Below are 14,540 nucleotides of genomic sequence, written 5' to 3'. Positions count from 1 at the left end.
CCAAGGGTCCCAGTGCGGGGAGTTTGCCATGAGACTGTGCTGATTTGATTGAGTGTTCTAGAATTCTCAGCGTGTAACTTTTTCTTTGGGGGCCCACGAGAAGATGTGCAGTGTTGGCCTGCTTAGGTCCCTGCATGTCACTGTCTTCCTCACTAGATTTTTTTTCCCCTCCTGCATTATTTTCAGAGGAATGTTGATACTTTTTTTGCATTAAAGTTTTTGCTCATTGTAGTTTAACTGGTCTGGGCTCGCAGCAGAGGCTGACCCACAGAAACCCTGATGGCTACACAGCTGGAATGGCCCTAAGCACATAGCTCAGACCCATCCCAGGGTTTCAGGCTGTGAGAGCACTTCCTGTGAAGTGCTGGGTGAAGAGGTTNCGAACCGCGAGATCATGACCCAAGCGAAAGTCGGACGCTTAACCGACTAAGCCACCCAGGCGCCCAAAGTGTGGCCAGCTGCGTTGGCCGGGAATCGAACCCGGGTCAACTGCTTGGAAGGCATCTATGCTCACCACAGTACCACCAACGCTGCTCTCATGTCCTGTCCTTTGAAAGCACAAGTCTGGAGGAAGACTTTGAAAGAGGAAGGTGGTTTTCTTGCTGGCGAGACCCCACCCCTGCTGCCCCAGGGCGTCCTTCCCCTGTTGGCCAGAAGGGGGCAGTGCAACGCCTGTCCAATCAAGTCCCGCTCAAGGCTGGGATTTGGCTTCTTCCTACAGGAGGCGTTTGCTTCCAGAAGAGCTTGCAGCCTTGGAGTTGAGGCTGAGGCCCTCAAAAATATAAAAAAGTAACTGGGTCCCTGAGCCTTTGGGGATTGAGAGGAGTGGAAAGGTAGGTGGGTAGGGAGGATGGATGGGGGGAAGGCACGGTCACGTGTGGATAATTAAGACCTGGGCACCAGACCTTGGCTCTATCACACCTGTGGGTCTCTGATCTCTTTCTGACCTGGGCCATTCTCCTCCTGCTTAGGTCTCTGGGTTTAGGTGGACTTGAACTCTGCCTTCCCTGTCATGAAAACCCCCCTCAAAGACAAGAATCCTCTCCAATCCCACAAGCTTCTTGGCTACCCTGTGTCCAAGGGCTGCCCACCTCTCACTCTCGTCTCCTGCCTCCCTGGAGCCCATCTCCGAATTAGGTGAAAACTCAACAGCTCTTGCAGAAGGTGTGTTTCAGCATTGGGAAACCTGCATTTGGATCTTTTAATTACTTATTTCTAGGAAGATTTTTAAGTAATCTGTACACCCAGCATGGGGCTCGAACTCACACCCTGAGATCAGGAGTTGCTCACTCTATCGACTGAGCCAGCCAGGTGCCCTGGATCTCTTAACCAAAAGTTGTGTTTATTTGGCATGATCCTCTTGAAGGGCTACAGATGGGCCGGTCAGCAACTTTACATAAAGTGAGTGGGCCCTGACATGCTTCCCAGCTCCACAGAGCCCAGGAGGCAGTGGGGAGTGGTGGACACTGGCTGCCCTGTCTCAAGGGGGTGGCTGTTCTTTACCTCCACCCAAGGGGGCTATGTAGGAATTCAGACCCCGTGCTGCCAGATCATCTGGTGCTTTGCAAGAGAAGCTGGGCATCCAGATTCTTCTGTGGAGAATTTAGTTACCTCATTTTGGGGGTTATCTACTTTGTGCAATTCACTCATTTAAAGTGTACAGTTGGGTGGGTTTTAAGTTCAACATTGTGCATTCATCACCACAATCCATCTTATTTTTAAATTTTATTAATTAAAAAAAATTTTTTTTTGAGAGACAGGGTGAGTGGGAAAGAGGCAGAGAGGNCAGGCTGTGAGAGCACTTCCTGTGAAGTGCTGGGTGAAGAGGTTGGGGAAGACCTCGTGGGCACAAAGAGGCTCCATGGTGACTTCATGCCAGCATCAGACACTCTCCATTCGCCAGAATGAGCTGGGCACAGTCCTAGATCCCNAGCAGGCCCCAGGCTCTGAGCTGTCAGCACAGAGCCCGACGTGGGGCTCCAACCCAGGAGCCGCGAGATCATGACCTGAACCCAAGTTGGACGGCTAACCAACTGAGCCACCCAGGCGCCCCCACAACAATCCATTTTAGAACATTTTCATCATCCTGAAGAGAAACCCCACCAATGCCATTTGCAGTCCCTTCTCATTTCTCCTTGTCTCCCAGATCCTGGCAGCCACAAATCCACTTCCTGTCTCTAGGATTCACCTACCCCGCACATTTCATGTGAATGGGATCATACAGTATGTGATGGCTTATTTCCTTCTGGCTTCACTTAATACAATGTCTCAAGTTTCATCCATGTTGTGGCACGGATGGGTATGCCTTTTTATGGCTGAGTAAATTCTATTCTGTGGATAGACCACTTTTGTTTTCCAGTCATTCACTGATAGACATTCGGGTTAGTTCCAGCATTTGGCTGTCATCAACAATGCTATGAAGTTGTCTCATTTTAAGGTGTTGGCAGCGACTTACATAAGGTAAATCCTCAAGCTCATAGAGACAAAGTAGAGTGGTTCACGCAGGGTGGGGTGGGAGGGGGCCAGGAGGAATGGGAAGTTAGTGTGTAACAGAGTGGGACACTCTGTTACAGTGTGAGACAGAGTGTCAGTTTGGGAAGACAGAAGAGTCCTAGAGAGGGATGGTGGTGAGGGCAGCACAATACTGTGAATGTAATTAATGCCACTGAACTATATATACTTAACAGTGACTAAAATGGTAAATTTTGTGTAAATTTTACCAGTTAAGAAAATGAAAAATGTTGGAAGCTAGCTAATGTATTTCAGGCACCAAATTTCAGAAAACCAGGCACACGTGGCATCCACACATCTGGGGACACCTCCGCCAGCAGATGTCACGGTGCTAGGAGTCATCCGCTCCGTGCGGTGCTGACCCAGACTCCCCAGCGCTCTGGGAGCCCTGATCCACACGTGCTTCCTTTCTGTAGTGACGCACAGGCAGCGCACCTCGACTTCAGTGTCCAGGGTGTGGGAAGGACCAGTTCCTCTCCGGCCACATTTGGGAATTGACAAGAGCCAAGGGAAGAGGGTCGACGTGAATGTGTTACAGATCAGATGGTTTAAATACTAGGACTGTTTTCTTTTTACCTTCTGGCCCCACATGCACAGCCCCCTGTACTATCAACACCTCCACAAGAGTGGGATATTCGTTCCACCTGATGAACCTACTATGATGCATCATTTATCCCCTGAAGTCACGTTTCCATTAGGGTTTGCTCTTGGTGGTGTACATCCTATAGATTTGGACAAACAAATCTATCATGATGTGTGATTAGAATATCCTACAGAGTAGTTTTACTGCCTAGGACCTGGGTTTTGTGTGCAGAGTGGACAGCTCATAGCACATGGAGCATTCTGACTGTTGTGCACAGTTCTATTTATTTCACTGGCTTTGGGCTGTTTCTGCGGAGATCCACTGCTTTGGCCACACTTAGGGTGGGGGCAGCGAACAGGCTGAGGGCACTGGAGGCTAGCAGGGTTTGACCATTTGTCTCAGAAGGAGGGGAAGGGTGACCTGGAGATGTCAGACATTGCTTGTCACAAATGATCTCACGGCGTCCTAGGGGCAGCCTGGCCAGGTAACACTGGGTAAGCAGACTGGCAAGGCTCAGCAACGTGCCCAGCTTCTGTCCCTTTGCGTGATGTGCGCCTGGAACCCGACGCGGGCTTGCTGGTTTGCTCTGCACCTGGGCACAGTGGACTCCCCCAGGCTCCGTACTGACCACGGGCCACTCTAGGATCTCATCACAGTGGATCTCAACCCTAAGCAGGTGTTTCCAACCCTCAGGTATGGGGCACTTGGGCATCACATAGGGCTGGACACAGATGGCCTCTTAACATTCTCTTGCTGACGCTGCTGGGCTTGGAAGCCTGTGCTGTCATGGCCTGCCCTCCTGCCCTGTCTAGGGGCTTACTGCCCTCCCCTTATACCTCTGTCTGTCCCTGTTCCCCTAAAACAGGCCCCTCCTCCCATTATTTATGTTTCCCATTTTCTGCAGTTCTATGTCAATCTAGAACTATTCATGCATACTGGTATCTGGGTCTCTCACCAAGTGAAGCTCCTCAAGGTAGAGAGCATAACTGTTTGATTAACATGGTTAACCTGGCACAGTGGTAAGTTGTCAAATGCTTTTTCAAGTAATTAATGGATCAAATGAATCTAATGGCACTGCTGTCGGTCTTCATGACTGCAGGTTCTGAGGCTAAGGCAGGGGAGTAAAGAGAGCCACGACCGACGATACGCAAATCCATACAGGAAAAACACGCCTGCCGTGGAGCCTCAGGCATCTGACCTGTGTTCTCTGGGCGTTGCTCCCTCTCCTCTGAAGTGTGTGGGAGGGGGGAAGTCAAACCACCCCCACCTCCCAGGCCTGTGTGCACACTACAGGCGAGGCAGCGCTGTCCCTTCCTTGGCTTTATTCCCCGGCCTTTCCTCTAAGCAGGGTGTCACCTTTTCTCACTGGTGTGCAATTATGGCGACCTCTGGTCCAGTCCGCTGCTGCCCTCCAGACGTTTTGCTGGGCTGCTGCCGCTGGGGTGAGGAGAGGAAAAGGGAGAAGGGGTCGGTCTTGCTGCCTTCAAATTTCAGGAAAGAATGTGTGGTTGGCCTCACCAGCTCTCTGGAAATGAAGGCTGTATACGCCCTGATGTCCAAAGGCCTTGCTTATGGCCGGTATAGGGAATCCCCTCTGTCAGTCAAACAGTACAAACAGTGGTCAGAGCCGCTCCTCTGGGCTGTGGTCACAGCACGGTCTCCCACCTGCCAGAATAAACTTACAACTGCATTTAAGTCGTGTGTCTTCAGCCCTCAAGCCCCTGCAAAGGGAGGGGGCTGGGTCCCCTCCACTTGATGCTTCCTGTTGGGATTTTCATGCCCCAGCAGCTGTCGCCCCAACCCCAGTCCGTGAAACAAAGCCCTTTTCTTTTGGAAGCCATCTGTGAAAACAATGCCCTTTATTTAAAACATAACTTTTTTCCAACATGAGAACGGATCACTGTGACTTTTATCTCCTTTCCCCCGAGATGGGGCTGAGAGGAGGCAGGGTCAGAGCTCAGCAAAGTCCCCTTTGTGCTGCTCCAGCCACTGGTCCAGCGTCTTGGCCTTGGGGTTGAGCCTCAGGGTCATTTCAATGTCACGGTCAGGTTTCAGGGCATAGAAACGGAACATGTTGGCCAGGTCCCGGGCACCAGGGAAGCCGTACTTCTCGTAGTCCTCCGGGGTCGTCTGGAAGCAGAGGGAAGTCTTTGGGGTCTGTCAGCATCTCCAGTACCCTGACTGTTGGCAACTCAGTTCCAACCCAGGTCCTTACCAGTAAGTTCATCTGAAAACCCTTCTACTAAGAAAATTAAAGTTCTAGGGGCGCCTGGGTAGTTCAGTCAGTAAAGTATCTAACTTTAGCTCAGGTCATGATCTCATGGTTTGTGGGTTCAAACCCCACACGAGGCTCTGTGCTAACAGCACAGAGCCCACTTTGGATCCTCTGTCTCCTTCTCTCTCAAAATAAATAAACTTAAAAAAATTTTTAAGTTAAAAAACCACTGTTCTAAGTCAACAAATCCTGTTCAAGGATTTGTGCTTGGTTGGTTCAGTCCAAAGAATGTGAGACTCCTGATCTCAGAGTTATAAGTTCGAGCCCCACAATGGGTGTAGAGATTACTTTAAAAAAAATCATAGGGGCGCCTGGGTGGCTCACACGGTTGGGCAGCCCGACTTTGGCTCAGGTCATGATCTCGCGATTTTTGAGTTCAAGCCCTGCCTTGGGCTCTATGCTGACAGCTCAGAGCCTGGAGGCTGCTTCTGATTCTGTGTTTCCCTCTCCCTCTGCCCCTCTCATGCTCATGCTCGGTCTCTCCAAAATAAATAAACGTTAAAAATAAAATAAAAATTAAAAAAATATATTAAAAAATCATAAATCCTGTTCTTTCAAGATCAGAAGATGGAAACTTCTCAGCACTTTCCAAACCAGTACCCTGTTAACATCACTTTCTTGCTTAAAAACCAGAGCTGTTCCCCTTTCCTGACCAAACTGAACCTGAACTCCTCAGCTCCTGAAATCCTCCATGGCTGCCTCAGACTTCTGTTTAGAGTAATGTGTGGCCATTTTAGGGCACGTTTTCTAGAGCAGCTCAGAGTGCTAAGTAAGTGTGTACCTTGATTATTCCGTTAAATTCCAACAAGCAAGGAAAGGGATACTATTCATAGTTTTACAGACGAGAATACTGAGGCAGAGAGGGTCAGGGCTTGCGCCCCAAGGTCACACACTGGTGGGTGTTAAGGGCTGGGAATAGGATCCGAGTCTGGGGGTCTGACCCACCTGAAACACGCCCTGCCATGGCCTCCCCATCGTTGCTCTGCTCCCTTCCTGTAACTCTACAGGTGGTTTCTGTCTTTCAATAATGTGAGAGTTTCTCGGCTTTTAATTAAGTCTTACTTCCATAACGGGAAGGACAAATAAGAAACTAGGCCCCTGGGTGTCTGAACGGGAAGACTGTGAGAGTCAGTGGGGAGAGGAAGGGACATAGCCAGGCCACAAGGAGACAGGGGTGGGGCCCATCTCTCTGGCCTCCTTCCCTGCCCAGCACGCTCTGTGTGTTCACTCTCTGCCTTGGCCCCTAATGCCCCTCTTCCTAGAAAACTTTCTTGTACTTAGTCAACTGCTTAAGCCAGAAACTTCTCTCAGCAGCCACACGTGACTCCCAAGAACAGCATGACAAGTGCTCACAGTGACAAATTCAGATTCACTTTGTCCAGAGAGGGGGGCAGCCGTAGATACCGCTTCCCTACCACCCAGAGCTCCCCCTGGGAGTCAGAGCGACCAGACCGGGGTTGCTGGAAACCCCTGGTGGGAGCTGAGACATCACCCAGCGCGGGCCCCGGGGGTGGCAGGGGCCCACCTTGGCGCTGTGCACGGCCTTGCTGGTGTGCTTGGAGAGCAGGGCGGCATACTCTTCCGCCGTGTGCCTGCAGGTGCTGAGCCCAATGTTCTGGCCGATGTATTCTTCTGGCTTCTTCAGGAGGCTGAGCACCACAGGACCCAGGTCAGTCACAGATATGCCATCCATGGGCACATCACCCATGGGCAAGCCTGGGAGGGAAGTGGGGGGAACAGGGATGTGCTGGGGTTAAGGCTGGTGTTCCCACCAGCCAATCGCCCAGACACAGGCACAGGTCAGCACCCTCCGGTGTCTGCGGCGGCGGCAAGCAGTGCAGCTCAGTCAGCAAATGGGATCCAATCCGAGCTCTGCCACACTGGCACCCTGGTGACACCCCGAGCCCTGTTACTCTGTTTATAGAGTGGAGGGAACCCCAGACCTACAACCCCCTCAGGGCTAAGACCAGAACAGGAAGGAAATGAAGGGGCTGCTCCCAAGGCCTGCCGGTCACATCCGGAATTCCTGCCATGGAAAACCAAGTCCACCAGCAGTCGTGCTGGAGAGCCAAGGCCAGGGCCTGCCCCAGAGCAGCGCGTGGAGGGTGCTCGGTAAGTGTGCTGAATCCTGGTGACCCCGCGTGCCAAGGCGGTCTGGTGGAGAGCAGAGAGGTGTCTACATGTGGTGCCAGGAGCACGTGGGTCCTGCTGCACCCCTCACGCAGGAGAAGGGGCCACCGCAGCTGGCCATTCAGGTCACCCAAAGACCTTGCAGGGACAGAGCTCCAACCAGAGACGCAACACAAGAGATATCTCCAACCAGCTTTGCAAACTATTAAGGGCGGTGCCAGTGTGGCAACTCTAGGCCCAGACTGCTCACCCTCCCTGCTGGGCAGGACTGAAGCGAGGGTGAGCCTGTGTTCACGGTGTTCACACAGAGGGCGAGGGGTGGCCGGCTGAGGACACCGACCTCACTGGGCCTGATCTTCCAAATTCTCTTACTTCTGAAGGAAAAGTAACAAGTGCACTCGTTTCTGTATAGCATTGCATTGCTGCCTCTGGGCAGATTTTCTCAACACCCCTGCAACGGTCGGTTATGCCCTTTTCACAGAGCAGGAAGCAGAGGCCCAGTGTCACAGGCCTGACAGAGAGAATCGGAACCATCTGAGGACTAGCCAGCTTTCTCCAATACCCATGGCTCCCTTCGGTGAGAGAGGACACTTGAGAAAGGAGGAACGGCACTCACTCAGCAAGTAGCTCTTTCCATCTGGAGCTTTCTGGGGCAGGAAGTAGGAGAGTAGGTTCTCGAAATAGCAGGCCAGCCGCACGCTGGTCATGGGAACTCCGATGTCCCGGAAATACTCCTCCACCTCCCCTTTGCCGTCAAAGTGGCCCGCTGCCAGCCTCCCGGCAGTCAGCTTCTTGATGTTCTCCAGGCCACTGTAGACCACGTAGCGAAGGCCCAGGCGCTTGGCCAGATCAGCCAGCAGCTTTCCCTGGTGGGCAGGAAAGGAGAAATCACAGAGCGGAGAGGGAAGACGTGTATCCCCAGCCACTTTCTGATGCTAAGAGGCCAACGCCACTCCACCCTCGTCCCTCTTCTGGAACGATGCTCACACATGGTTACACGTGTGGACTGTGAGCCTTCTACCTTAGCCTCCCTTCTCTAGATCATCTGGGTTGTCCTACTTCCTGATATGTTCAACTACAGCCCTCCCGTGTACGATATGGGGCTGGGGTGGAGGGTCGAGAGAGGGCCACACAGAGGTCTCAGCTCGGCCTGCTCTGCGCAAAGCCACCATCCTTGGAGGGCCCCAGCAGTCCGCGAGGGTGGCGGTGTGGCTCTGCAATTAGGCACACAGACTGCGCAGGTGCCACTGCGGGGCTGCGATTATGCACTGGCCGTGTGATCCAGGACAAGCAACTTATCCGTCTGGCAGGGTCAGTTAAACAGGTACAGCCACACCACCTGTGCATGAGGATGTCTTAGATGGTGGCCTCCAGAAAGATGTGTCCATGTCTTAACCCCCAGAACCTGTGAATGTGACCTCACTCAGGAAAAGAAATCTGCAGACAGAACTAAGGATCATCCCGGTGGGTTCTCAAGCTGATGACGAGTGTCCCTACAAGAGACCGAAGAAGAGAAGACAAAGGAGAAGGCCCATGAAGGCAGAGATGGGGTGACGTGGCCACGAGGGGAGTCTGCAGCCACCAAAAGCTGGACGAGGCAAGGAGTGTAATCCCCTCAGAGCTTCCTTTTGGAGGCTCCTAGATTTCCGACTTCTGGCCCTCAGAACGAGAGCATAAATTCCTGTCGTTTTAAGCCAGTCGGCTGGTTACGGCAGCCACGGGACACCAACACCGGCTGTCAGGATAATGAGCCAAGATCCGCATCCTTCTATGATCCTCCTCTATGGGACAGGCTTCCCCATAAGTGTATTCAAAGAAAATGTCAAGGCTAAAGACAACTTTGGAGACCCAGTCCAATCTCTCTTTATTTTACAAAGGCCTTTTTCCCCTAACAAAGCCCAGGGCAGGGAAGGTCCATGTCTAGGGCAGAGCTGCAACTGGTTGTGAACGAGGCAGGGCTGAAAGATGAAGTGATGGAAACTCAGCCGGGGCCTCTCCTCTGCCACCAACAATACATCCCACAGACACCTGAGTCTATGTGACAGGGTCTGTGTGAGTGTCCCCGTCTTCAGAGAGAAAGATGGCTATGTCTCTCTCATGTTCTACGTCCCATATCCCTCCCCTTGCCACTTGGGCTCCATAACCAACTAACTAGAGAGAATGTGGGTGGAAAACAGAGTAAACATACAACATACAGAGGGGTCATGAGCTTTCTGGGATGATAGAAATGTATTTTGATTAGATTGGTAATATAATGGGTATAATCAGGAGTGCCTGGGCGTCTAGCCATGATCTTGCTGTTCCTGAGATGGAGCCCCAAGTCGGGCTCAGCAGTGATAGTGCAGAGCCTGCTTGAGATTCCTCTCTCCTTCTCTTTAACCCCCCCAATAAGTAAACAAACATATATATACACATTATATATATATACACGCACACATATTTATTTTCAAATTCTGTCAAAATATACAATTTAAATGTGTGCATCTTATTACTAGGAAATTATGGGTCAACAGAGTTATTTTTTTAGAAAGTGTAAAAAGTCACTGGATAAAAAAGTAGATGATCAGTTGCTTGGGGCTGGGGGGAGGGAAGAATGGGGAATGACTGCTAATAGGTACAGTTTCTCTTGGCAGTGATGGAAAACATTCTAGAATTAGGTAGTAGTGATGGCTGCACAACTTTGAGAATATACACTGAATTATACACTTTGAAAGGGCATCGTGTATGGTACCTGAATGGTATCTAAAAAATAAAATCAGGGTGCCTGGGTGGCTCAGTTGGTTGAGTGTCCAATTCTTGGTTTTGGCTCAGGTCATGATCTCTTGGTTCATTGAGTTCGAGCCCTGCATTGAGCTCTGTGATGACAGCATGGAGCCTGCTTAGAATTCCCTCTCCCCCTCTCTCTCTGCCCCTCTGCTCACTCTCTCTCTCTTTCAAAATAAATAAATTAACTTTTAAAAATTAAAATAAAAACCACTGAAAGAGAAAGCAGCTGCCTCCCATCCTCATTAAAGTCCAGGTGGGCTGCGTGGAAGAGGAGGGGAAAAGTCTGCAGTGGTCAGTGGGGCACAGGCAGGGTCAGCCCCTTTCTAACAAATTGGAGCTACTTCCCAGGAAGCTCCTTGTAAGATGCCTCGCTCCTAGCCCAGAGTCTCCACACCCTCCCTGCTGCCCTCACCTGCTTGACTTCCTGCTCCTGGCTGCAGTTTTCCCAGTAGTTGGTCACGATGAAGGCAGCGTGAGCCCCAGTCAGGGCCAGCTCCATACTGGCTTCGTCATTCTGGTCTCCTTGCACCACTTCTGCACCCTGCAGCCTCAGCTCCTTTGCTGCCCTCTGCCCAGGGTCTCGAGTGACCACTCGGACCCTGAATGTCCCATCTTCCAGGAGCGTCCGGGCCACTGAGCCTCCCTGAGCACCTGCGAAGAGTCAGAAAGGCCTGCAGGGTCAGGCCTGCCTGGGAGTCCTGAGGTAAGCCCCTGAGGTAAGGCTCCACTACAGCCAGGCGCCCAGACCCTTTCCACCTGCGATCCTCCATGTAAAGGGTATATTTAAAAAGTACTTTTAAAAAGGGTATATTTAGGGGCGCCTGGGTGGCTTAGTCGGTTGAGCGTCCAACTTTCGCTTAGGTCATGATCTCGCGGTTCGTGGGTTCGAGCCCCGTGTCGGGCTCTGTGCTGACTGCCAGCTCAGAGCCTGGAGCCTGTTTCAGTCTGTGACTCCCTCTCTCTCTGACCTTCCCCTGCTCCCGCTGTCTCTCTCTCTCTCTCTCTCCTAGAAATAAGTTTAAAAAAAAAAATTTAAAAAAAAAATAAATAAAAAGGGTATATTTAAAAAGGGCACTTGGGTGGCTCAGTCGGTTAAGCATCCAACTTCAGCTCAGGTTATGATCTCACGGTTTGTGGGTTCAAGCCCCACATTTAGGCTCTGTGCTGACAGCTCAGAGCCTGGAACCTCCTTCAGATTATGTGTCTCCCTCTCTCTCTTCCTCTTCTCCTATTCATGCTCTATCTACCTCTCACTCTCTCTCAAAAATAACATTAAAAAATTGTTTTAAAAAGAATATTTCGTGCCCCTTAAAAGAAAACCCACAGCCATCAGCAATCACTCTCCATTTCCCTCCCTTTCAGCCCTGGCAGACCACTCACCTACTTTCTGTCTCTACGGATCTGCCTATTCTGGACATTTCACACAAATGGAATCATATAACNTTAAATGTTTTATTTGTTTCTGAGAGAGAGACAGCATGAGCAGGGGAGGGTCAGAGAGAGAGGGAGACACAGAATCTGAAACAGGCTCCAGGCTCTGAGCTGGCAGTCAGCACAGAGCCCGACGCGGGGCTCGAACCCACGAACCGCGAGATCACGACCTAAGCGGAAGTCGGACGCTTAACCGACTAAGCCACCCAGGCACCCCTGGCTTCTTTCACTCAGCATACGGTTTCCAAACTTCATTGATGTTTTAGCATCACACCATTTATAAAATATTTAAAATGGGTGCCTGGATGGGTCAGTTGGTTAAGTGTCTAACTTCGGCTCAGGTCATGATCTCATAGTTCATGAGTTCAAGCCCCACACTGGGCTCACTGTTGACAGTGTGGAGCCTGCTTAGGATTCTCTCTTGGGATTCTCTCTCTCTGTCCCTCCTCTGCTCATGCTCACTCTCTCTCTCAAAAATAAACAAACATTAAAAAAAAAAAGAAAAGTAAAAAATGTATTACAGGGGCAGCTGGCTGGCTCTGTAGGTAAAGCATGCAACACAGGATCAGGGATTTCAAGTCCCACTTCCGGGAGTAGAGTTTACTTTACAAAAAAGTAAATGAAATGTATTACAAAATATTTAGCACATACACAAAAGCATGCTGACACCCATGTACCCACTGCTTAGCTTAAGAAATAAAGTATTACCTATATCTTTTTTCTAAAAAAGACGGAGGGATGCCTGGCTGGCTCAGTTGGAAGAGTGTGTAACTCTTGATCTCAGGGTCGTGAGTTTGAGCCCCATGTTGGGTATCGAGATTACTTGAAAATCACAAAAAATAAAATCATCAAGGGGCGCCTGGGTGGCACAGTCGGTTAAGCATCGGACTTCGGCTGGGGTCATGATCTAGTGGTTCGTGGGCTCAAGCCCCGCATTGGGCTCTGTGCTGACAGCTAGCTCAGAGCCTGGAGACTGCTTCAGATTCTGTGTCTTCCTCTCTCTCTGACCCTCCCCTGCTCATGCTGTCTCTCTCTTTCTCTCTCTCTCTCTCTCAGAAATAAATAAATAAATAAATAACCTTAAAAAAATAAAATCATCAAAAGGAAGAAAATAAAAAATCATCCATAAATATATATACAAGAAAAGTGGATCCAGCACTATGTGCAACAGTGGAAATTTGTAGATAAACAAGATGTCCTTTGGTAAGAATCTGGTTAAATAAGCGATCAATTCATACCAAAGTGATTACAAAGAATGTGGCAGATATGTATGTGTGACTTGGACAGGTGAACGTGACCTATCCTGGAGTGGAAAAGGCAAAGTGCAGAACCACAACAACCTTCACACAGTACTGGTGGGAATGTAAAATGGTGCAGTCACTTTCGAAAAACGTCTGGCAGTTTCTCAAGGTGCTAAGCACAGAGTTACCCTATGACCCAGCAATTCCGCTCTAGATATATACCCAAGAAAATTAAAAACATGTTCACACAAAAACTTGTACATGAACAAGTTGTTGTACTTGTTCACAACAGCATTATTCACAACAGGTAAAATGTCCCGCAATGGAAGAGTGGATAAACACAATGCAGCCTGCCCATAAAACGGAGTATTATTCAGACATAAAAAAAAGAAGTACTGCTGCAAAGTGGATGAGCCTCAAAAACATGATACCGAGTGAAAGAAGCCAGCCATAAAAGGCCACAGAGTGTATGATTTCATTTATATGAAATTTCTAGAATGGACAAATAGTAGATTGATGGCTACCAGGGGCTGGGGAAAGTTGAAGAAACGGAGTAATTTGCTAGTGGGTGTGACGTTTCTTTTGGGAGTAATGGCACTGTCCTAAAACCGACTGCCAATGATGGCCCTAGAGCTCTGTGAGTATACCAGAAACCAACCAACTGCACACTTGGGGCGCCTGGGTGGCTCAGTCGGTTAAGCATCCAACTTCGGCTCAGGTCATGATCTCACGTTAGTGGGTTTGAGCCCTGCAACTGGCTCTGTCAGCACAGAGCTCAGAGCCTGGAGGCTAGTTTGGATCTGTGTCTCCCTCTTTCTCTGTCTCTCCCTGTCTCAAAGATAAATAAACATTGATCTTTTAAATAAAAATATTTACAAATATTTATTTTGAGAGCAAGTGGGGGAGGGGCAGAGAGAGGGAGAGAGAGAGAATCCCAAGCAGGTTCTGCAGTGTCACTGCAGAGCCCAATGTGGGGCTAGAACTCACGAACCTGGGGATCATGACCTGAGCCAAAGTTATAACCTGAGGCTTAACTGACTGAGCCACCCAGGCGCCCCAAGCCACCAAACCTCACACTTCAAATGGGTGAACTGTATAAGTGCTTTAGATCTTAAGCTGCTACACATTTTTAAAAACATATAGTACAAGAAAGAACAAAATAGATGATGGCAAAGTAGGATACTTTGCCATTAAAAAAAAATCTTTGTGGGGCGCCTGGGTGGCTTAGTCGGTTAAGTGTCCGACTTTCGCTTAGGTCAGGATCTCGCGGTTCGTGGGTTCGAGCCCCGCGTCGGGCTCTGTGCTGACTGCCGGCTCAGAGCCTGGAGCCTGTTTCAATCTGTGACTCCCTCTCTCTCTGACCCTCCCCTGCTCATGCTGTCTCTGTCTCTCTCTCCTAGAAATAAATAAAACATTAAAAAAAATTAAAAAAAAATCTTTGTATATATCCAATCTGGTAGGATACTCAAGAAATGATGACAGCGATGGATGGGGTTGCTGAGACTGAGGTAGGAGGAAGATTTACTTTTGGTATTGTGTGCAAGTGTCACTTATTCAAAGAAGTTAAAGTAATTAACTTTTTTTTTTTTTTTTAAATACAAAG

At 49.7% G+C, this 14,540-nt stretch overlaps 1 protein-coding gene and 1 non-coding gene across 2 annotated transcripts in view; both read right to left on the bottom strand.

The window, feature by feature from the left end:
• Nucleotides 1-459: 459 nt before the first annotated feature.
• TRNAG-UCC (transfer RNA glycine (anticodon UCC)) lies at nt 460-531 on the bottom strand. Its single transcript has one exon. It is a non-coding gene; the product is annotated as a tRNA-Gly (tRNA).
• Nucleotides 532-4,936: 4,405 nt separating this feature from the next.
• The window catches only part of NMRAL1 (NmrA like redox sensor 1), a 13,866-nt gene continuing 4,262 nt past the window's right edge, over nt 4,937-14,540 (bottom strand). Inside the window, exons 4-7 of the mRNA XM_077762757.1 lie at nt 10,678-10,916; nt 8,116-8,365; nt 6,895-7,085; nt 4,937-5,224 (exon numbers count right to left, since the gene is read on the bottom strand). Coding sequence (XP_077618883.1) covers nt 5,045-5,224; nt 6,895-7,085; nt 8,116-8,365; nt 10,678-10,916 — 860 coding nt within the window. The 3' untranslated portion in view covers nt 4,937-5,044. The remainder of the gene's footprint in view (nt 5,225-6,894; nt 7,086-8,115; nt 8,366-10,677; nt 10,917-14,540) is intronic.

The sequence above is a fragment of the Crocuta crocuta genome, unplaced genomic scaffold (genome assembly GCF_008692635.1).
Source record: "Crocuta crocuta isolate KB4526 unplaced genomic scaffold, BGI_CrCroc_1.0 scaffold234, whole genome shotgun sequence".
NCBI classification, from domain to species: Eukaryota; Metazoa; Chordata; class Mammalia; order Carnivora; family Hyaenidae; genus Crocuta; species Crocuta crocuta.
Note: the sequence above shows the minus strand (reverse complement) of the source record. Positions and strands in the feature narration are given on the sequence as shown.